Below are 22,625 nucleotides of genomic sequence, written 5' to 3'. Positions count from 1 at the left end.
TATTTTCAGTATTGTTTTAGCTATTCTAGTTCCTTTACCTTTTCATATAAATTTTAGAATTAGCTTTTCTATTTCTACAGGAAAAAAATCTGCTGGGATTTTGCTTAAGTTTTGCACCCAAGGTGAGTGCTTCGTTTCTCTCACCCTACAGCTTACACATGCGGCACAAACGAGGCACACACTTCATGCTGGATCGAAGAAGGGCAGTATGGGTCACAAGGTGGTGAGGGATGGGTGAGAGAAATACACAGGAGGCAGAAGGAGTTGTTAAGAAGGAAGCAGATCAAACACTTGGGGTTTGAGGTACATGAGGTGGATTTGTGTCTGTCAGTCATTTAGCTATAGAACAGGCATCCCTGGTGCACCCAGCAGACAAGAGTGAGCCACTGTCACAGAATGTCTTAACTCCCAGGTGTGTTCTCTATAGACTTGGCTGAGGTCTCAACATGGCAGAAAAAAGGACACACTGCAGAGGGGTGGGTAGGTGTCAGTGCCACCCGCCTTCTCACCTTCCCCAAGCCTCCTCCCTCCTGCACTGCCAGGCAACACCTCCCAGCTCCCTACACTGCACCTGACCACAGGGATGAGATCTTGTGGCCCTTGGTGGCTTCTTATGGTTCAGGCCGGGTAGACAAGACCCAGAGATCTCCCTGCTTGGGTCAGTATGTCAACTGGAAAGCATCTGGTCAGCCTTTGAGAATGACTTAGTGGATACCTATGCAACTACACACATTAGTAAACCCTGAAATAGAAATAAAGGATAGCCCATCTTGTCTTATTACCACATATAAATATATCAAATTAATATGTGTACTTATTAAATTTACACAATTTAAATGTCAGACTTTGTGTTTCAATAAAAAAAAAAAAAGCCACTCCCCATTCTTGTGGAAAGACAAATCACACAATCATTTGTGACAAGCATAAACACAAGTGTGATGTGTGATGTATTTGGAAATCAATGAGGTCTGAGATGGGAGAAGCAGCAGGTGGAATGTGAGGGGTCTCCTGAAACTGCCTGGGAAATTCAAGTTTGAGCAAGGCAGAGTTCATTGCTGCTGGAGGAGGAAAGGACCAGACAAAACACCGATCTGCTATACTGTAGAAAGGACCATGGTTTTGGTCTTATGGGAAATTGAAAGCCAAAGAATTCTCATTTTCCAAGATCCTAAACATAACCTAACACTAGGCTATATTCAAAGAGCAAATTAATTCACATTTACTAATGCTGCCAACAGCAGTTCCTCCAATAAAATTTGAGAAAGCTAATAAGCTTCATTTTAGACAGATTTTATTATTTTTCTCCTATGGAAATTATGAAACAAGAGTTAAGGACACTACCAAGAAACAAACTTTTGAGAGAGAGAAAGAGCGAGCGCACGAGGAAGGGACAGAGAGGGAGATACAGAATCTGAATCAGGCTCCAGGCTGAGCTGTCAGCAGAGTCTGACCTGGGGCTCAAACCATAAACTGTGAGATCCATGACCTGAGCTGAAGTTGGCTGCTTAACAGACTGCACCATGCTGCAAGAAAAAAACTCCAAAAACTCTTAACTACTGAAAACAAACTAATGGTTACCACAGGAAGTAGGGGGTAGAATAGGTGAAGTGATAGGGATTAAGGAGTCCATTTGTGAGGAGCACCAGGTAATGTATGGAAGTGTTGAATCATTAGACTGTACACCTGAAATTAAGAGAACACTGTATGTTAACTATACCGGAATAAAAATCCGAAAGAATGGACAAAAAAGTCCCACGTACCCAATACCCAGCTTCAATTATCAAGCTACAATCCTTCTAGATCATTTCTAACTGATCACTTCTACTTTGTGCCATGAAATAAACCTCAAGGTCAAACTATCAGTTACTGACAGTCAGTACAAAGAACACTGAGGTTAATCATTCTATAGTTCAACATTCTTGCTTTTTTCTTTTGATTTTTACAATTATTTTTAGAGAAAATCTTAAGCAGGCTCCATGCTCAGTGTGGAGGTTGATGCAATGTAGGGCTCGATCCCATGACCTGAGCTGAAATCAAGAGTCAGATGCTCAACTGAGCCACCCAGGAGCCCCAAACAAGTTTTTCTTCTGTCTCAATTTGCCAGGCATACACTTCCACTCAATCATCTAGTGCGTTTCTTGCTGTCATAAACAGAATTACAACACGGATTGTGAACCTTTAGATACTCAAACACCAGAGCAGGGAGCAACTTTAGGGCGTTTATCATACTGGGTCCCCAGGGAGATGGATCTCAGAAAGTACACTGCTAGGGTTTCCCAACATGATTCCTGCTTTAAGTGCAGTTAGTTTTTGAAGCCCTCTCTCTATACAGGAAAACTGTAGATTTATTCCATAGAGAGTAGAAAAAACTATGAATCCCATTTACTGTAGAGAATCCTGAATTAATGGTATTCCCATTCTCCTTAAATGGAAAGGTATACACTGCATCTCTGTACTAAAGAAAATAAGACACAAAACATATTTTTGGTATATGAAAATTTATTGTCACGTTTTCATCATCAAAACTTAAGATCTTGGTCTTTCCTTCTTGCCTTTGTATAAGGCCAAAAGAGAGACATTGGCTACTTTGACGACCTTAAAGCGAACTCCAGGAATGTCACCAACAGCATGACCTTTGCGACCAAATCCAGCAACCAGAACCTCATCGTTTTCCTGGAATAAAATCAACAGTTTACTTCTGGTGTGAGTGGCAATCACTAAAAATACCCGTTCTTCATATAAAAAAACCGGGCAAAACCATCTCAGCAACAGAAGCAACCGCAGACTAAAACACTTACCTCAATAAAATTCAAACAACCATCATTGGGTACAAAGGCGGTGATTTTCTTGCCATTCTTGATCAGCTGGACCCTGACACACTTCCTGATGGCAGAATTTGGCTGTTTGGCTTCAACCCCTCTAAAATATAAAGAGCACAGCAGTGAGGTGCCTTTCTGAGAAGGCATACATTTTAGTTTGTTAGGCAGAGAATTCATTAGACATTATGCTCTTTCCACCTAGTCGGTCTAATCCTATATTGGTTAACTCCTCTGATTTCAACCAAGCTTTCCCTCAGGGAAAATCTCTGGGCCCTTACCAGTTGTAAAAAATATGAATCAAAAATAAGAGATACAAAGACTACTGACTGGCAGTGCATTGATTAGTGCCTTAAAAATTATCATTTTGTAAAGTCAACCTTCATGCAGCTCAACCTCAGATTTGCAACCTCAGGCAAGAAACTTCTCTTTACCTTAATTGTCCCAACTAGAAAGATGTGATTGCTAAGAATAAAATGGTTGAGTGGCAATTTCTTAAGACAGCTCGTCCCTTGTTACTACCCACCCCCCTCCAATGCCATCCCTAAGAGATTCAAAACCCTTAGTTACCTAACCCCTAAGCCCTAAGTTACCAACTTCCAGACAAATATTCTACCCAAACACTTTAGAATTTATATCTAAAATTAACAACTTCAGATGTATTTGGTTCGCGTTACCATAGTAAAAGAAACCTTGAGGAAAAAGTGTGGACTTTCACTTACACTTTTTCCAGCACAATTCCTTTCGCATGGGAAGCGCCTCCAAAAGGGTTGGCCTTCAGGGCTGTGCCCAAATGGGCTTTCTTATACTGTTTATCATGCCACTTCTGATCTCGTCGGTGGCTACGGAGCTTCCTGGCAGTACGAAGACCACGACACTTGCCTAAAATTCAAAATCCTATGAGTTCTTCCGCAAGCACTCCAGTCATTTTACATCTTCTAAAACCCTAGCCTCACCTGGACTACAAGCCAATAGGCTCTTTCATTACAATGTAGCACATGGTCTAAACCTCAACCTCAAAGGATCCCTCGGAGCAACAAAGGGTGAACACAAGTACTCCGATTGGTGCGTTTTCCCAAAGGAATGAGCCCCTTGTCAAGTTCCAGAGCGGCACCGGCTACCCAACGCCGGTCGTAAGGCGAGCTCCGTGGGCTCCGCGCCGCATGGGCTCCTTCCGCACCCGACCATGTGCGTGCCACAGCAGCGCTTCCCCGGCCTTCCCCAGCGGGCCTTCCGGTAGCGTCCTCACCGTTCTGTCTGTATTCTCCCGCCCGTCCCCCAGCCCCCGAGTTCAGCTTGCAGGCCCCTCAGCCCAAACCCGGACAGCTCACCCATCCTGCCACCACCACGGGCCCGAGGAAAAGAAGGAAGGCGCACAGGAAGGAGCCACAAGCCACTGCGAACAAGCTCCGCCCAGCCAAGGACCCAAGCAACTGTCTGCGCGGTGCCTGATCCGAAGCTGGCACCCTTTGAAAATGACAAGTTTGCACCACTTTCCAGAATCTGAGTTTTATTCAGTTTGTGGGAAATTTTGAACCACCTAACTTGCATTACTGTTTATTTCGTTTTATGTCAAGGCTGGAGACAGAAGGAAAGTGGACTACCAATCCCAGAACTCTTTGCATGGAGACTCCCTGGAGGCGCCGGCGCTCTTGGCAAACCCAGGAAGGGGCGGGATTTAGTGGAGTTGAGTCGGACTAAAGGGAGGTACCTGGTTTGTGGCTGTTTGTGGTAGAGTGGAGGTCTTAACGCTTGTAGTTTGGAAAGTTAGATCTCTGAGCTTTAAACCCTACTCAAGCAGCATCGTAAATTGGGGAAAAAAAAAAAAAAAAGCAGTGAAGCCATGTATTGTAAAACCGACATTTGGAAGTAGACCAAGCCTTAAAACAAAACCTGTCACTTAACTGATGCCATTTTAGGTGATTCATTTAACTTTTTAAACTTAAGGTTCTCCTGTAGAATGAAATAGATTTGAGAGATCTCTGGGATGTTGGTTCATTAGACAACTATTCTTAAAGTTGTTTTCTTCGTGCCAGGCATTAGTACAGGAGAGTTATCTGTTCTTAAAAAAATTATTTTCTAGGTGCTAGAAGGCAGAAATAATACATAAGTGTATTTAAAGATAAATGGGAAAGTTTTTTTTGCAGTTTATTTTTTTGAGAGAGTTTTTGAGAGAGAGAGGGAGAGATGCGGGAGAGGAGCAGAGGGAGAGAGAGTGAATCCCAACCAGGCTCCGTGCTGTGAGCCGGAAGCCCCCACCACCATCGTGATATTAGGAATCCTTAGATCATTGCCTGAGCCCAAATAGTCAGGTGCTTAAACGACTGAGCCACCCAGGCACTCCTAAGTGGGAAAGTTTTAAATACTGATAAGTGTTCTAGAGGATATAAAGTTCGTCAGGTGGTGGTGACTTGGGGATGGGGGTGGCTACTCTGGAATGGGTTTAAGAAGCCATCTCTGTGGACATTACATGTGAACTGAGATCCTAAAGAAAAGGAACCAGTTAGACAAAGTATATGGGGTGGAGCATTCAGGAAAAGGGGCTCTCAATGAGGAGAATGAGAGGGGGTACTTTTTCAGAACTGAAGAATCAAGGAGGGGGAACTCAGTGAGTGAGGACTAGTGTGGCACTGGATGAGGTCTAAGGTGCACAGGAAATTGTGAAGCCTGTAGATCCTGGTAAAGGCTTTGTTTACTCTTTGTGTGACTGAATGCCATTGAAAAGTTTTGAGCAGGGGAGTAATGATAGGATATTACAGGTTTGATCCTATAAAAATATAGGATCACTTATAAAAAAAACTGTAAGAGATGAATCTGTGAGACCATCTGGGAGGGTGTTATAATAGTCCAGTTGAGACATGTAATGATACCTTGGACTGTCAGTGAAGGTGGTAAAAAGTGTTGGATTTGATACACTGAAGGTTGAGCCGGCGAGATTTGCCGAAGACTGTAGGATGTCAGAGAGGAATTATGATTTTCAACCTGAGCAACTGGGTGATTTGTGGTGTTCTTTATTAAGTGGGATATTTTGGGAGAGGAACAGATTTAGAAGGGGAAATTAAGAGTTCAGTTATCGATGTGTCAGTTTGAGATGCCTTTTGGACCTCTAGGTAGGTATGGGAGGTAGGTAGTTGGATATATGTGGGGGAGTTCAAGGGAATTATCAGTGAGTGAATAGACAGTATTGAAAGCCATAGCCATAAGTATTATCACTTAGGGAATGACTGTAGTTAGAACAGAGAAAGGTTGGAGACCTGAGCCTTGGGCACATTAAAACTTAGGATACAAAAGGGAGGTGAAGCAAAATAGCCTGAAGAGTGGCTGATTCTGTACTCTCATCAAAGCCAAGTTAAGTAGAAGTGAGCAAGTGTGAAAGGAAAGTAAGATGAGGACTGAGAATTGTCATGCATTTGGCAATGTGGAGGATTTTAGTGATTTTGTTAAGTGGGGTTCCCATGGAGTTGCAAAGATGTAAGCCTGATCTGGATTGGAGCCAAGACAATACGGGAAATAAAATAGTGTAGACAGAAGTTATTGACATATTTTTGGAGAGCATATTTCTATAATGTGCAGAGAAAAGGGGTTCTGTCTGAAGGAGGATTTGGAGTGAGGATGAGTTTGTTTAAGATGGCAGACTGTATGACATTTTTGTAGGAGATTGTTCCAATAGAGAAGAAAAATGGATAGTTCATTAGAAAAAGAGAATAACTGTGTGAACAAGTCCTTGGGGAAACTAGAAGGGTCCCCAAGTGGAGGAATTGAACTTAGGAATAATAACAATTTATCTATAGTAATAGAGAAGGCAGACTATAGGGGTACCACTACAAGTAAATTGGAAGATTTGTTGGTGGGAAAATGTGGAACTTCTCTTTTGATTGCTGTTTCCTTAATGAAACCACTAAGGTCATCAGTACAGAGAAAGAGTAGGGAAAAGACATTAGAGGAGAGAGGATAGAGTATGAAATCATCATCTAGAATAACACTACTAGTATTAAATAATACTATGTGCCACATACTGTTTTAGGTGACTTATATTTATTAACTTACTTAATTCTAATAACACTAAAATGTAAACACTTTTATTATACCTGTTATACTGAGGGATAGTGCCTTAGTCTTTTCAGGCTACTATAATGAAATGCTATAGGCTGAGTGACTTATAGAATAACAGAAATTTATTTCTTACAGTTCTGGAGATTGGGAAGTCCAAGATAAAGGTGCTGGCAGATTTGGTATCTAAAGAAATACTATAGACTGAGTGGCTTATAAATGACAGAAATTTATTTCTTACAGTTTTGGAGATTGGGAAATCCAAGATCAAGATGCTGGCAGATTTGATATCTAGTGAGAGCTCATTTCTTGATCCATCCCTTTTTAACATAACCTCAAATAGCAGAAGGGCGAATGTAGCTCTCGGGGCGGGGAGGTCTGTTTTATTTATTTGCATATTTTTCCCAGTTTTATTGAGATATAATTGACATATTGGGGTCCTTTTATAAGGGCCTTAATCTCATTCATGAAGACTCCACCCTTATGACCTAATCAGCTCCCAAACAACCCATCTACTAATAACATCACACTGGGGATTAGGTTTTGTGTTTTCTTCACACTCAATATGGTGACTTAGTAGGTTGAGAGCTGGGTAATAGGACTGGGAGTGTGGTCTAGTCAGGTGAATGTGACAGAGGAAGGGCAAAGGAGTTCAGAGTGTTTGCAAGGCAAGGATCATAGTGAACCATGAGATTGAAGCTGGAAGAGTTAAGAGCTAGGAATAGTCAGAACACTTCTGAAGACCTGGCCCTACCAGATATGAGAATTTTCTATGAAGTTACATAAGATAGTGCAGTTTTAGTACAGAAGTAGATAAATTGACCAATGAACAGAATAGAGAGGCCAGCAAGAGACTCCTATATATAGAATATTATTAAATAACAGAGCTAGATGTCAGATCAATGTATAAAGGAAGGACTGGTGGAGTTGCACAAAAACTGGTTACTTACATTAAATTAGATCACCATGTCAGGCTGAAAACAAAAATCACCCCCAGACAGATTGAGGGCCTACATGTCAACAACAAATTTTTTAATTTCTTCATAGGTAACAAAGGTGAATATCTTCATGAACTACACAGGATAAGAAGAAATGAATGGCTAATTTGACCATATTAAGAAACTGTGCTCCACAAAAACACCTGAAAGAAAGCAAAAAGAAGTTACAAATTGAATTGATATTTACAGGAAGTGTTCATCTAAAGTTGGGATGCTCTGTACCTGAAGGTTTAGTAAAACATGCTGCAAAGCCATCTGGATGTGGTGTTTCCTTTGTGGGAAGATATTAAATACAGACTAAATTGCTTTAATAATTAATGAACCATTCATAGAACTGCAATTTCTTCTTGATTCATATCTGGTAAGTCAGTTTTCTAAGAGTTTGTCTATTTCATCTCAGTTTTAATAATTACTACGTAAAGCTGTTCAGACTTTCTATTACGCATTAACATAAGAATGTTATAAAAATATATGTTGTTGGGAGGTCTTCATTAGGAAGTATAATACTATACGGGTTATTTATTTCTTTTTGAGTGAGTTTTGGTTGTGTACCTTTCAAGGAAAGTGTTCATTTTGTCTTAGTTGTCTAATGTATGGCCATAAAGTTGTTAGTAATATTCCTTTATAATTCTTTTAATATCTGTAGATGCGTAGTGATGTCTCGTCTTCCATTCCTGACACTGGTAGCTGTGTCTTCCCGCTCCATTTTTGGTCAGCTAAAAGTTTTTTAATCTTGTTAATCTGTTCAAAGAACCAACTTTTGCTTTAACTGATTTTCTGTTTTTAATTTCATTGATTTCTGGCCTTGTCTGTATTGTTTACTTTCTTCTGCTTGCTTTGGATTTAAATTTGCTCTTCTTTTTCCAGTTTTTTCAAAGTGAAAGCTTAGGTTATTGATTTGAGACTTTTGTTCTTTTCTGTGTATTTAATGGTATAAATATCTAAGCACTGCTTGATGCATGCCTTGAGTTTTGATAGGTTACATTCTAGTTTTAATTCAATTCAAAACATTTACTAATTTTGAACAATGGATTATTTAGAATTATGTTTCTTAATTTCCAGATATGTGGAGATTTTCCAAATATCTGTGTTGCTCATTTCTAGTGTAATTCCATTATGGTCTAAGAACTTTAACAAAATTTTTGTTGTAGTTTGCTTTATAGCCCAGAATATAATCACTCTTGGTGAATTTTTCTTATAACCATGAAAAGAAAGTATTTTCTGCTGATGTTGGGAAAAATGTTTTATAAATGTTCATTGGCCCAAAGTGGTTGATAGTGCTGTTCAGGTCTTCTGTGTTCTGTATTCAGGGTGATAATAGTGATGAGAGGTGAGGGCGGATGTGGGAAGGTCATAGTTGGATGTTGGGTTATGGTTTATTTTAGGTATTGTGTTTAATTATTATATTATTATGAAAAGCAAATAATAAGGCATGAACCAATGGTCAGAGTGTGTTATGAATGAAAGCTTTTGATTACTAGAGCTAAGAGAAGAAAAAAATGATTTAATTTTTGTTTTTGGAGCTTTGAGTTTTTCATTTTCTGATAAAGAAAGAGCTTATTACTTAATTTGAAGCCTGGAAATGGAAAGAATTTTCCTCAACCTTGGGCCTAAATTTCTTAAAAAGGCCCCCTGAATAAGAATCAGCTTGAGGAATTAGAGGGAAAGAAAGAAGGCTACCATGGCTGAAGCATAGACAGTCAGCAGGATAATAGAGGAAGATGAGGTTAGAGAGTTGGACAGGGCCAGCTCAAGTCCAACTTGTAGGCCCTGATAAGGAGTTTGGACTTTATTCTGGGTACAATGAGAAGCCATTGGAGGGCTTCAAGTAAGAGAGTTACAAGATCTGATCTACTTTTTAAAAAAATCACTGTGCTTGCTATGGAAGGGCACTATGAAGGGGCAAGAGAGGAGTCGGTTTATCCAAGGAGGGGGCTGATGAAATAGCACAGATAAGAGATTGTAGGAAATAGCATTGGAGATGAGAAGATTTCATAAAATTCTGAATATAATTTGGACTTAAACCGTGATTGAAGAGTGAAATCATGACATCACCACCACCACCATCTCTAATAGGTATTGAGCACTATTTAGGTGCCAGGCATAGGACTTCACATGCCTAATTTGTTTTAATCTTCAAAACAACACCTGTGTGGTAAGTGTTATTATTAACACCATTTTACAAAGAGGAAATTAAGACTTAAGTTAACTATAGCATGTTTGTTGGTTTTCAGATTAGTTATAAAGTAAAATTTTGACTTTTAAGTAGTTCAGAAAAAATGTTAATGCATGTTAAGTAAATAAGGCACACAATGGTGAAAAACAATTTTCTAGCCAGAAAAATATCGGGAAAAATAAGAGGTGCAATTCTTAAGATTACAGTATTCTTATAAATTGCAACCTGCTATCTGTAGGTTACCAGAGGTATGTGCAAACTGATAGGCACTTTGTTGTGAAAGAATGGTGTTTAGTAGTTCTTGAAATGTTGGAGGAGTAGGGCAAGAAAAAGAGTAAGTATTTCCCTTTTCTAGTATTCCCTTGCAAGTAGAAGGAGTTAAGTTAATGTAACTCCTTATTTCTCTGCCAGTTTACTCATTCCATGCCAGCTAAGGATGACATCTGTGGTTAATTAGGAAAAATTGTCTGGGTATGTTCAGCCCTTCTTTCCTTTTTGAGACCCAGCCTCCCCTTGGAATAGACCTTTCCCATTTCTTCTGCACCAGCCCTCTCTTCCCTGTTGAGAACCCACTGCTGACGTGACAGGCAGTCATATCTGGCTTCTGTGGGGAGGGGTTCAGTTTCAGTTAATTTTGCTCCTGCACTAAATTTTGGCATCTTGGCCTTTCACAGTAATGAAGGTGGCGTTTTGGTCTCCATTTGTCTTACCCCTTGTTTTATTTCTCAGCTGGTGTAGCAGTCAGGTGGGGCAGAAAGATATCATTATTTGACTTATCTCAGAGTCCCTCCACCCTCCCAACTAAGAAAAAAGATTGGTCTTCAAAAATTAGATCAGTTGATGAGGTTTATTTAGGTCAAGGGTGATGCTGATTCTTTGTACCACATGAGAGAGAAGTTGGCTTTTTAGGAAGAGCAGCCAAGGGTTTTAACAATATATTGGAGCATTTAGAATAGTTAGAAATGATTCCAAGTGTTTTAACTATAAAAATTGAGGTATTAGTTGCTATGGAAATGTGACAAGTTGAAATAACAGCTTTAAGTGACAAAGAAGAAGCAGTAAGAATAAGACCAATGATTACTTGCTCTGTGTAACTACTAGTGATGAATGTTGAGTGCTTCATTTTTCCTGATTAAATTATGAAATGCAATTTTTCTCTTATCCAAAATGAATGAGATTTCTTATCCTCTCATTCTAACTACTTTTGGTGCAGTTAATATTTGTTCTCCTATCTATTTCAAGGTGGAACTAAAGAAAGATGTGTGTGTTATCATATAATCTTAACAGTAATCAGGCCTGGTCTTTAAAATCTTGTTATTATAATTAAACCTCTGGGTAAGAGGGTAAGGGGGAATAGACAACACTGCTCTTTGATGTCCTTTGTGAAGTTCCTGGAAGGGAGTTATTTTACTCTGCATATTGGAAGTTATTCCCCAGGTATTCTCTAACTTGGCTGAGAACAAAACAAAAGAAAATAGACTTTTATTTCAGCAGAGACCTTTGAGTTGTAAGAAACATTAAAGGATCATTTCTCTCACTAGGAAAAGAAAGATAATTTCTTTTACTCATTAGAATATTAAGTTTTAGAATCTCATTCCCTGGAGAGGTTTAAAGAGTCTGTCAGGTGGGCCAGATCTGTGTTCTCTGTGAGTTCACTGAAGACCAGTTGATCTTTGGTGATGGGGAGTCATCAGAGATTACTCTTCAGCTTCGCATTCCCCAGTAAAATGAAATTTCATTAGGACTATTTCTAGATTACTTAAGTGTAATATATAAGTTATTATAATATAAATATAAAAACTATAAAAGTAAATGTACATTTTATATCACTAAGACTTTATTGCTTAAAGGACTTTAAATAAGATAAAACAGGATTCCCCCCCACCACCCCTTAAACTGAAAGAACAAATAACAAGACAGAAAAAGGAGTGAGGAGCTAGAGGAAGGGAGGAAGAAAAGAAATGAGGGAAGAAAAGGACAAGAGTAATTTTTCCACTGATACTACTTTTTGTTGGTTCTAGCAGTCCGTACTGATTGTTTTTTTTTTTTAAATTTTTTTTTTTCAACGTTTATTTTTTTATTTTTGGGACAGAGAGAGACAGAGCATGAACGGGGGAGGGGCAGAGAGAGGGAGACACAGAATCGGAAACAGGCTCCAGGCTCCGAGCCATCAGCCCAGAGCCCGACGCGGGGCTCGAACTCACGGAGTGTGAGATCGTGACCTGGCTGAAGTCGGACGCTTAACCGACTGCGCCACCCAGGCGCCCCCCGTACTGATTGTTAAGAGCTTCTTTGTTCATATGTATGTATGTATGTATGTATGTATGTACATATGTATGTGTGTATTATTTGTGGGGGATAAGCTTAGGAATCCCCAGGGCTTACACCAATGGGTTAACAAGGCATAAAGAAATGCAAAGCTATAAAATGCTCACACCCGAGTTTGGGAAAATCAGGTTGGCACCCCAAGAATAGGGGGGTGTAAAGACACCCTGATAATAGGGAGGCATAAAGGTTCTAGGAATAGGGAGGTGCAAAGGCACCCCAAAATAGAGAAGGGGTGCAGAGCCCCCAAAATAAAGAGGGAGAGGCAAAGGCCTGAAATAGAAACCATGCAAAGGTGCCCAATACATAGGTATATGAAATAAACAAGATTAGATATTCAGGGTGGAAGCACTCCCAATTTAGTACTATAGCAGAAAAGCTGCTTTCACAGGACAGTAGGGCCAGGTTAGGTAAATTGGTGAATTAGACTATGGACCACTATGCTGCAGGCAAAGCAGCCCAGAGTGGAGATGGTTAACAAAAGAAAAGGTGCCTTGTCAACCCTGAGGTTACTCCCCTATCTGTCTCATCCTCTAGGCTAGCTAAGATAAACAGAGCTGCTGCCTCATGTCCGCTGTAAACAACCTTCCTCCTGACTGCCCAGCTCCCGGAGTTTGTTTGGTATTAACCCAAACCCCTAACCACAAATATCCTCAAGACTCCCTTTCCCTCATGTCCACAAATTAATGATCACAGATTCATTGTCCCTTTGTGCACGTCCATCGCCATGTTTGTAAGCCTTCTGATCCTAATAAAAACGGGCAAAGGACCCTTATTCGGGGCTCTTGTCTTTTCCCGGACATTAGCCATCTCTCGCTTTCAATCCTGCATCCCACTCTTTTGCTAGACAAAAAAGAACTTTAGACTTAGAGTCTACAACAATTATCTATTTATTTATTTTGAGAGAGAGAGAGAGAGAGAGAGAGAGAGCACAAGCAGGGGAGAGGCAGAGAGATAGGGAGAGAGAATCTCAAGCTGACAGTAAGGAGCCCACCTCGGAGCTCCATCTCACAAACCGTGAGATCGTGACCTGAGCCGAAATCAAGAGTCAGATGCTTAACTGACTGAGCCACCTGGGTGCCACAGCCATTACTGATTATTAAGATAATCCAAATGAATGAATCTGAAACCAGTTCATAGATATGGTCTTTTTCATTTTTAAAGGATTTTTTATTAAATTTATTGAAACTAAAAAACCCAAACAACACAATTTACCCATTTTCCCCATCCTCCACTACCCATTGCCCCTTGCAATCACTAATCTGTTCTCTGTATCTATGAATTTAGTTGTTTTGTGTTTTAGATTCCATATACATTTGTCTTTCTATGACTTATTTCACTTAGCTTAATGCCCTTGAGGTCTATCCCTGTTTCTGCAAATGGAAAGATTTCACTATTTTTATGGCTATATAATATTCCATATAAATATACCATATTTTCTTTATCCATTTATCCATCATAGTTAAAAACCTTCCATCAACAAATATATATAAACATAGAGAGATGTGTGTATCAAAGCAGATGCCTGCCCCTCACGTCGAGGTTTTAATATAAGCAGGTGAGCCTCCTTCATTTTAAGTTCGGAGGTGATCAGCTGCCTCTGAGCCGGGGGCCCTGAAGTGAGTCAGTCCAAGTGAGAGGGCCGTTTAAGAGACATTTCTTAGATCGCTGCTGTCTTGTGGATCTCAAACAGGAACCCCGTTGGTTTTCGAAATTAGATGTTTTGGGGGCTCATCTCTCAAGTACATATCTTAAAAGTTGAGGTGTCTGATGTGGACTTTGAACTCTTTACCACTCAGGAGGAAGCTCTGGGTTTGAGTTCCCTCCTGACTGTGGGTTGCCACACCTGTGGTAGGGTCTATGGTGAAATTGTGTCCCAGCTTTTCCTACCCACTTTGATTTGGTTTTCTTTTCATTTGCCTGATGTGTAACCATGACTCAGCCAGGCTTTAAGTTTTTTAATAGGAAAATGTTTCATATGTAGTGGTACACTCAGCATGTCTGTGGGAGGAAAGAAGTTCAAGATCTTAGAATATTACCATCTTAAACGAGAACCCCACCATGGGTATCATTTTTCATAGTATGGAATAATGCGCTTATGTGTCAGTGAATATCTAAAATTTACTCAGATAGGTTTTCAGTTAAAATTTATAAATTTATATTAACTAATTTAGCAGAAAACATTTTGGATTTGTACCAGGTGGTTGTATACTATACTCTCTTAGAAACTAAGTGTGCTGGTTAATTTTTGTCCAAAGAATCTATTTTGTGCCTATTGTAAATGATGGCCTGAAGTATATGGCAACATCAAAATGGCACATATTTTCAATATGAGTTTTACTTAGTGAATTAAAACCCTATCTCTGTCAAGGTGGGTCCTGCATCTTCCTGGTGAGAGCATTTTTCAAGTGGTGGAGGCCTTCTCCTCCTTAGAACCCAGGTCTGTTAGGTCCTTCTTAACACTTAGACCTCCCTTCCTAGTCCATGCCTCTAATTATCACAGTAAATTTAGTACTTAGCAAACCCTTCCAATAAAGTTTCCTTTGCACTATAAGTAACGGAAACCCATTCCAAGCTGTGTTAAGACCAAAAGCCAAGTTATTGGGAGGACACTGGGATAACTCACACACTTCAGCACCAAGAGATACACACTGACCTCATAAGAAAGTAGAGTCAAGAATTGGAAAGCTGCTTCAGCTTTTCAAAAGAGTTATGTCTCATCTCTTGTCTCTAGTCTATTAAATAACTGCCTTCCTCCAGTCCTTATCAGCCATTGCCTGGAGTGGAGTTGTGGCCAATATCAGTGGACGTCATTGGTTTGCTATGTGAAGCATCCCTAAGGTGTTTACTCCAGCAATTATTTGTTTACATTTCTGCACATCACTGAGCTACTAGTCTCATGGGGATCAGGACAGTGTCCTGTTCATCTTGTATTCCTGGCAGGTAGCATATGGCAATCAATATTTGTCTAATGGACAAATTTATGAAAGAGCAGGGCTATTGTTTCAGTGAAGCTTGAGATCCAAGAACAGAAATATATGCCACTAATTTGGTATATCACTTATGTTCCAAGAAGTCAATGGGGAATCAAAAGTAAGACAAATTAACATTTTATTTATTTTTTTTTTTAAAGGGTGATTCTTTTTTTTTTTTTTTTTTCAACGTTTATTTATTTTGGGGACAGAGAGAGACAGAGCATGAACGGGGGAGGGGCAGAGAGAGAGGGAGACACAGAATCAGAAACAGGCTCCAGGCTCTGAGCCATCAGCCCAGAGCCTGACGCGGGGCTCGAACTCACGGACCGCGAGATCGTGACCTGGCTGAAGTCGGACGCTTAACCGACTGTGCCACCCAGGCGCCCCACAAATTAACATTTTAAATCAAAAGAACTTATAAGTATTACTTATAAGACTACTTATAAGCACTTACTAATCTGATTCTAATCAACTCAGAAGTTGATTTGATGAAAATTAGTAGAAATCATGGCAACAGTTGGACTCTGAATTTAATGAAGAGTCTGCATTAGTCTGGATTTTCCAGAAAAATTATATACACACACACACACACACACACAAACACACACACACATACATATATGAATTTCATATATATATATACACATATATATGTATATGACTAGAATGTATATATGTGTATGTATATATATGAAATTCATATATATGTGTATGTTTGTGTATATATGTGTGTGTGTGTGTGTATATATATGTATATATATATATATATATATATATATATATATATGAAAGTAATCCTATATGTGATTTGTTATAGGAATTGGTTCGTGCAATTATGGAGGCTGAGATATCCCAATATCTGTTGTCAGCAAGCTGGAGACCCAGGAGAGCCAATGGTATAGCTCCATTCCTAGGAAATGTGAAGGCAGGAGAACACTGAATTCTCTGCTCCAAGACAAGTAGAGAAAGTAAAAACTCCCTTACTCCACGTTTTTATTTTACTCAGACCTTCAGTGGATTGGATGAGGCCCACTCACATTAGGGAAGGCAGTTCACTCAGTCTACTGATACAAATATTAATCTCATTTAGAAACACTGTCAGAGACAAGGCCAGATAATGTTTAGCAAAATATTTGGGCACGTTGTATCCCAGTCAAGTTGACATGCATTAACCATTAGAGAGTCACACTCCCTTATACAGAGCAAGAAGTACTACTCTGGTATTTTGCTAATGAACTGATGTAACTTGGGTTTTGTATATTTGCATTTCAAGCTACTGAATTTGATTAAATACTTGAATTAGTTGATTTTCTAGTTATGGTTGCCTAGATAGTCAGGCTCTGGGAGTCACAATCATGTGCACAAAGTGAGAATTAATTATGTGACATTTTTGCTGGGCTTATTCATTACTCTATACATCTTATTGAGCATCATCTTGGACCAGCAGCACCTTAGACTCTAGGTGTATCAGTTAATTAGATGCAGTCCCTGCTGCCATGGAGCAGGCCTTCTGGTGAAGAAACACACCATAGATAGGTAATAAGAAAGTAAATATCTCAGTACAAATGTGATATATGTTATGATGAGGGTGAACAGAATGCAGGGAGAGTTAGGAGGGGATGAGGTAATCTCCACAGAAGGAACAATGTGTACAGTCACTGAGGTGTAAAAATGTTGGCATGTGGAGGGTGTTGAAAAAAGCTGAATCTAAGCCAGTGTCCTGGAACATGGTCGGGAGAAAGGTTAGCATAAAATGAAGCAAGAGAGACCAGCAAGGGCCAGGCCATGCAAGACTGTAGGAGGTGGATGGATTTAGATTTTGTATCAGTTTGCAAACTTAGCAAAGACTACTATAATTGATTTGAACATTTGACTAAAGTGATTTTTGGTTTAAGAGCATTTGGATGAATAGAAACTGTGGTCTGGCAAATGCTCGATGTTCCTTCAGGCAAATATTAGAATGCGTTTTGTTTTGGATTATCTTTAGGATCCAAAACTGCGTTTTGTTTTGGATTATCTTTAGGATGCATGTATAGTGAACAGCCTTGATAGGTAGAAATAGTGTCTTCCTCTTACAAAGGGCAGGTTTACTTACAGCCTTGGAAACTCAGGATTTGTCTCATGAAATGAAACCCATTGTGTGTACAAACGTCCATGTGGGCCTAGATGTATTGCTCTATGGGCAAGGGGTATTGTCACAATATACTGATGCTTATGCTCCTTGCTATGTGGTGAGTAATAAACTTCTTTGTCTCTGGCCCTGGAGTCTTGTGTCTTCTGCCAGAATCCATGAAACTAACAAGCTGACTTGTTAGCTTATCAGTTGGGTAAAATGTCAGACCCTTCACAGTTCTGGACAAGGACCCTTCAGCCATATCAGCGGGAAGGTACAATGCCAAGCAGGTGATATCTTAGTGCCTTGCAGCCTGCAAATTATCACATTAACATTTTTATCATTGCTTTTCTAACGTTACAGATGAGCTATTCTCTGACAATCACATCTTAAGTGTGACTTCTATTTTAAAATACATGTGTGAAACCTACTAGCTACTAATTATTCTACCTTAAATAGTCTTCACCAAATGGAGGAAAATTTCAACAACAGAAGGAATGCTGTGTTAAAAATTTAGGAATCAAGACATAAAATATATTGAAATGAAACTTGATTTAAAAATAAAAATTGTGTATACATTTGTGCACCTGAAAATATAACTGGAAATATAACTTACATGGTAAGCACCAAGGAGGTAACACTATGGTCTCTGAGTGTTAACTGAACCATTATTATCACAGTACAGGGGTCTTCATGGGCTTGGCCTCTTACCTTCCCCTGACCAGGGATCTGAGGAGCACTGGGATCAGACCCTACTGCTGCTGCCATGGGAGACTAGGAGCTATTGCTGTGGCAGCTGGAGGCAATGTATTACATTTGCACTGGCCAGTACGATCACCGTTAGCCACATGTGGTTACTAACCACTGGAAATTTTGGTTAGTTCGAATTGAGATGTGTATAAATGTAAATTGTATACCAGGTTTCAGACTTAGAGCAGAAAAGGAAGGTAAAATATCTTATTAATTTTTATGTTTGAAATAGTATTATAGATATATTAGGCTAAAGAAAATATATTATTAAAATGAATCTCACCTGTTTGTGCTTCTTTCAGTGTGGCTGCTAGAAAATTTTAAATTATATACATAGCTCTCATTATATTTCTGTTGAAGAGTGCTATTCTAGGTCCTTGCTCCTCACAGACAAGCAGCATCAGTATCATGTGGAAACTTGTTAGAAACAAAGAAGCTCATGCCTCACCCCAGACTGGATCAGAATTTGCATTTTAACAAAATCTCATGTGATTTGTATGCATGTTCAGAGTTGAGTAGCACAGCCCTAAGACTAGGATTGCCTGATTTAGCAAATAAAAATGCAAGATGTCCAGTTAAATTTAATTTCAGATAAACAACAAATGATTTTTTAATACAGCATATCCAAATATTGCATGGAACATACTTATTAAAATTATTTATTGTTTATTTGAAATTCACCTGTTACCGGGTGTCCTATGTATTATTTGGCCAGCCTGCCTATGACTAAACTCCTCCTGTCCAGGCCCATCTTACTACCAGAAATTCCACAAAATCAGGAAAAAGACAGGAAGGTGAAAGGAGAGGTAGGGAGTAGAAGTTGGGCAGAGTGAAAGAACAGAGAAGAAAAGGAAATATGGGAAGTAGAAATAAGATGAGCATGGAAAGGACACATTGATGGTGATGACCTCTTCTGTTTTATAATATTTCTTAGCATCTTCCTTATTTCTCCATCCCCCTCCCCCATCCCTAGTTGTGTGTTCATCTCCTCTTCACTTCTCTATAGGGCTTCCTAGAGCCATGTTAGAGGATGGTGTGTGTACAAAGTACATGTCCTCAGGGTCAAGTCCCCAGCTTTCCTATAATCCATCATCCCTGAAGTGCCACTTAAAATATGATGCCTTTCAGCTACCAGTACTTTGCCATTAAAGTGATCACGGTTCTTAAGTGCCGAAAATGCTGACATGTTCATTTTGGAAGATTTTCTTTATTGTGGCATTTTAATTGTATTTTTTAAAATGTAAAACAACTCTTAGGGATTTTGTTCTTTGGTTTGTGTTTTTGCATGTTTTTTAGGTGGCAAGGGAGTGGAAGTGGAGGCTGGCAAGGAAAGAATAACCATAGATATTCTTTTCTTTTTTTTAATTTTAGAGAGAGAGAGAGAGGGAGAGAGCGGGCAAGTTGGGAAGAGGGACAGAGAGAGAGAGAGAGAGAGAGAAATCTCAAGCTCCTAGGTGGGGCTCAATCCCATGACTCTGGGATCATGACCTGAGCTGAAATCAAGAGTTAGATGCTCAACTGACTGAGCCAGGCACCTCTAGATATTCTCTATTTAGCCAGGCATTGAAGTAAGGAAAGGCTTTCATCTATTGTATTATTTATTTAAAATTTTATTTTATTGTAGTAAGAACATTTAACGTGAGATCCACCCTCTTAACAAATTTTTAAAGTGTATAATACAGTATTGTTAACTATAGGTATAATCTTGTACAGCAGATCTCTAGAATTTATTAATCTTGCTTAACTGAAACTTTATGCCTGTTGATTAGCAACTACCTATTTCTTCCTCCTCAACCTCCAGCCCCTGGTAACCACCATTCAGTCTTTGCTTTCTATGAATTTGCCTGTTCTAGAACCCTCATGAAAATGGAATCATGTAGTATTTGTGACTGGCTTCTTTCACTTATAATAATGTCCTCAAAGTTCATCCATGTTGTCACATATTACAGAATTTCCTTTTTTTAAAGGCTGCATAATATTCTGTTGTTTGTATATACTCCATATTCCTTATCCATTCAGCCATCAGCAGATACTTTGGTTGTTTCCACATCCTGACAGGCATTAAGTCATATCTCTTTGTGGTTTTGATTTGCATTTCCCTGATGATTAGTGACATTGAGCACCTTTTTATATGATATTGGCCATCTGTATGTCATCTTTGGAGAACTGCCTATTCAAGCCCATTTTTAGGTTGGGTTATTTGTGTTGTTTCCGCTATTGAGTTGTAAGAGTACCTCAAATATTTTGGAAAGTAATGATTTATCAGATATATGTTTTGCAAATATCTTCTCCCATTCTGTGAGTTGCCTTTCACTCTGTTGATGGTTTCCTTTGCTGTACAGAAGATTTTTATTCTGATGTAGTTCTGCTTGTCTATTTTTGCTTTCATTGTCTGTGCTTTGGTATCATATCCATGAAATCATTGCCAAGACCAGTGTCATGAAGATTTGCCCTGTGGTTTGATCTAGGTTTTAAGTCTTTAATCTGTTTTGAGTTGATTTTTCTGTCTGGTGTGAAATCAGGCCCTGATTTCATTTTTTGCACATGGATATCCAGTTTTCCCAGCACCATTTGTCCTTTTCCCATTGTGTGTTCTTGGCACCCTTGCTGAAGAGCAGTTAACTGTATGTGTGAATCTGTTTCTAGGTGCTGTATTCTGTTCTGTTGGTCTTTATGTCAGTTTCTTTTTTTTTTTTTTTTAATTTTTTTTTTCAACGTTTATTTATTTTTGGGACAGAGAGAGACAGAGCACGAATGGGGGAGGGGCAGAGAGAGAGGGAGACACAGAATCGGAAACAGGCTCCAGGCTCTGAGCCATCAGCCCAGAGCCCGACGCGGGGCTCGAACTCACGGACCGCGAGATCGTGACCTGGCTGAAGTCGGACGCTTAACCGACTGCGCCACCCAGGCGCCCCTCTTTTTATGTCAGTTTCTAATGGCAGTACTGTATCATTTTAATTACTGTAGCTTTGCAATGTATTTTTAAATAGGATGTGTGATACATCCAGCTTTGTTCTTTCCCAAGATAGATTTGTCTATTTAGGACCTCAGTATATCTTCACAACAATTCTTTGAGTTAAGTACTTTTGTTCCCACTCAGCAGATGAGGAAACTGGAGCTGGGAATGCACTTGAGGGCTGTCTGACTCCACAGTCAGTGCTCTTTACCATTACCTTCCATATCTCTCAGCACATGGAGAATCATGAATTTAACAGTACACTGTGAGCTAGGACACGTGTAAAATTAGATAAGTTTCAGAGATTTTTACTCACTTATACACCTGAAAAATACATGTAATAATGTATATCATATAGATTTTTTGAGGGCAATTTAATAGCTACCTGAAAAGCAGTATGAGATTCTTATTAAGAGTTAGAGTATCAAAGCAATGCCAGTTTCTGAAAAGAGGTTAATTGAAAATCTGCTCCCCAATAATTTTTCATGAAAAAGCAAACATCTTAAATAGACCCACTGATTTCACTCTATACTCTAAGCAGTATCAGGACCCTCCCTCCACCCTCTCCCCCACATAATACATCCTGGGAACGTGGTTTTTTTATTGGTTGAATATGTTGTCAGTCACAAGGCATGGAAAGTACTGCCTCTGCCCTGTTTGCATTTATGAATTAGGAGATGTGCTTGGTTAGAAGAAACTGATTAATTTCTTGATGGGAAGAAAAATCTTGTTTAGTTTTTCACTCATTTTTTTATGTATGGGATTTTCTGTAACTTTTGACCAGATACTTGCCAGGAAGAATGTAAGGTGAGTAATTGCACATTTTTAAATTCAGTGCATCTGTTAACTTCGATGCAAGTGTGGAACTAGATGGTTCTGTAATTTCTTTTTATTGTTGCATAGCTATATTTGTTTATAATTCAAATTGGATATATTAGATTAGATCATTCAGTAGCTAATAAAATCATTGAACCAGAGTTTATAAATAAGAGATGAAAATATAATCTTTATTATAAGAGGCAAGAGTTATTCAAAATGCACAAGAAATATTTGTATTGTGTATCAAAGTATGTATCTATGAGAAAATAACTCAAATCAGTGTTCAGGTTTCTTTTACACATACAAGTAAATGTTGATTTCGTGGTTTTCTCCTGCCATTATTATGAGAGAATAGAACAAGGAAGAATTTAAAAACCTCAGAAATATATAACCTGTCCTTCAAAGAAAAGGTGTTGAATCATTTTAGCTGGTAGGAGATGGTAATTGTTTAGATTACATACCGTTTAAAATTAACAAGCAAAATTTCTATTTCTGTTTCCTTTGTCCCTTTGGCTCTTTCCATACCATATAAGGGAAACTATAGAGATTTATATATAAGGGAGAATATTCAGAATCTGAATAGCAGTTAACTTATGTCAAATCTCCTAATTGCTTATTATGTGCCATCCCAACAAATACATCAGGGA

At 39.0% G+C, this 22,625-nt stretch overlaps 3 protein-coding genes across 5 annotated transcripts in view; 2 read left to right on the top strand and 1 right to left on the bottom strand.

The window, feature by feature from the left end:
- Positions 1 to 8,118, top strand: part of ATG10 (autophagy related 10) — a 451,299-nt gene extending 443,181 nt beyond the window's left edge. Inside the window, exons 8-9 of one of the 2 annotated variants that reach the window (XR_015248272.1) lie at positions 81 to 122; positions 7,914 to 8,118. The gene's annotated coding sequence lies outside the window, so the exon portion shown is untranslated. The remainder of the gene's footprint in view (positions 1 to 80; positions 123 to 7,913) is intronic. The other variant, XM_086697540.1, reaches the window with a different exon arrangement.
- Positions 2,482 to 4,242, bottom strand: RPS23 (ribosomal protein S23). Its single transcript, XM_025924010.2, has 4 exons — positions 4,148 to 4,242; positions 3,539 to 3,698; positions 2,799 to 2,919; positions 2,482 to 2,673 (listed from the first exon to the last, which is right to left on the bottom strand). Exons 1-4 carry the CDS (start codon positions 4,149 to 4,151, stop codon positions 2,527 to 2,529), a joined length of 432 nt encoding a protein of 143 aa, XP_025779795.1. The 5' UTR covers positions 4,152 to 4,242; the 3' UTR covers positions 2,482 to 2,526.
- The window catches only part of ATP6AP1 (ATPase H+ transporting accessory protein 1), a 37,083-nt gene continuing 22,545 nt past the window's right edge, over positions 8,088 to 22,625 (top strand). Inside the window, exon 1 of one of the 2 annotated variants that reach the window (XM_086697585.1) lies at positions 8,088 to 8,225. Coding sequence is in view for 1 of the 2 variants with exons in the window: in XM_025924938.2 (XP_025780723.2) it covers positions 21,872 to 21,966 (95 nt within the window). In the remaining variant the exon portion in view is untranslated. Of the gene's footprint in view, positions 8,226 to 21,820; positions 21,967 to 22,625 lie in introns of those variants that run through there. The other variant, XM_025924938.2, reaches the window with a different exon arrangement.

The sequence above is a fragment of the Puma concolor genome, chromosome A1 (assembly GCF_028749965.1).
Source record: "Puma concolor isolate L17-30 chromosome A1, mPumCon1.1.hap2, whole genome shotgun sequence".
NCBI classification, from domain to species: Eukaryota; Metazoa; Chordata; class Mammalia; order Carnivora; family Felidae; genus Puma; species Puma concolor.
The sequence above is the reverse complement of the archived record's forward strand: the minus strand, read 5'-3'. Positions and strand labels throughout refer to the sequence as shown.

Bases quoted from the DNA above. Each gene is read 5' to 3' on its own strand.
- RPS23 (XM_025924010.2), bottom strand. The intron at 2,920-3,538 runs GTAAGTGAAAGT...TTTATATTTTAG, and splicing joins GGAATTGTGCTGGAAAAAGT to AGGGGTTGAAGCCAAACAGC. The intron at 2,674-2,798 runs GTAAGTGTTTTA...ATTTTATTCCAG, and splicing joins GTTGTTTGAATTTTATTGAG to GAAAACGATGAGGTTCTGGT.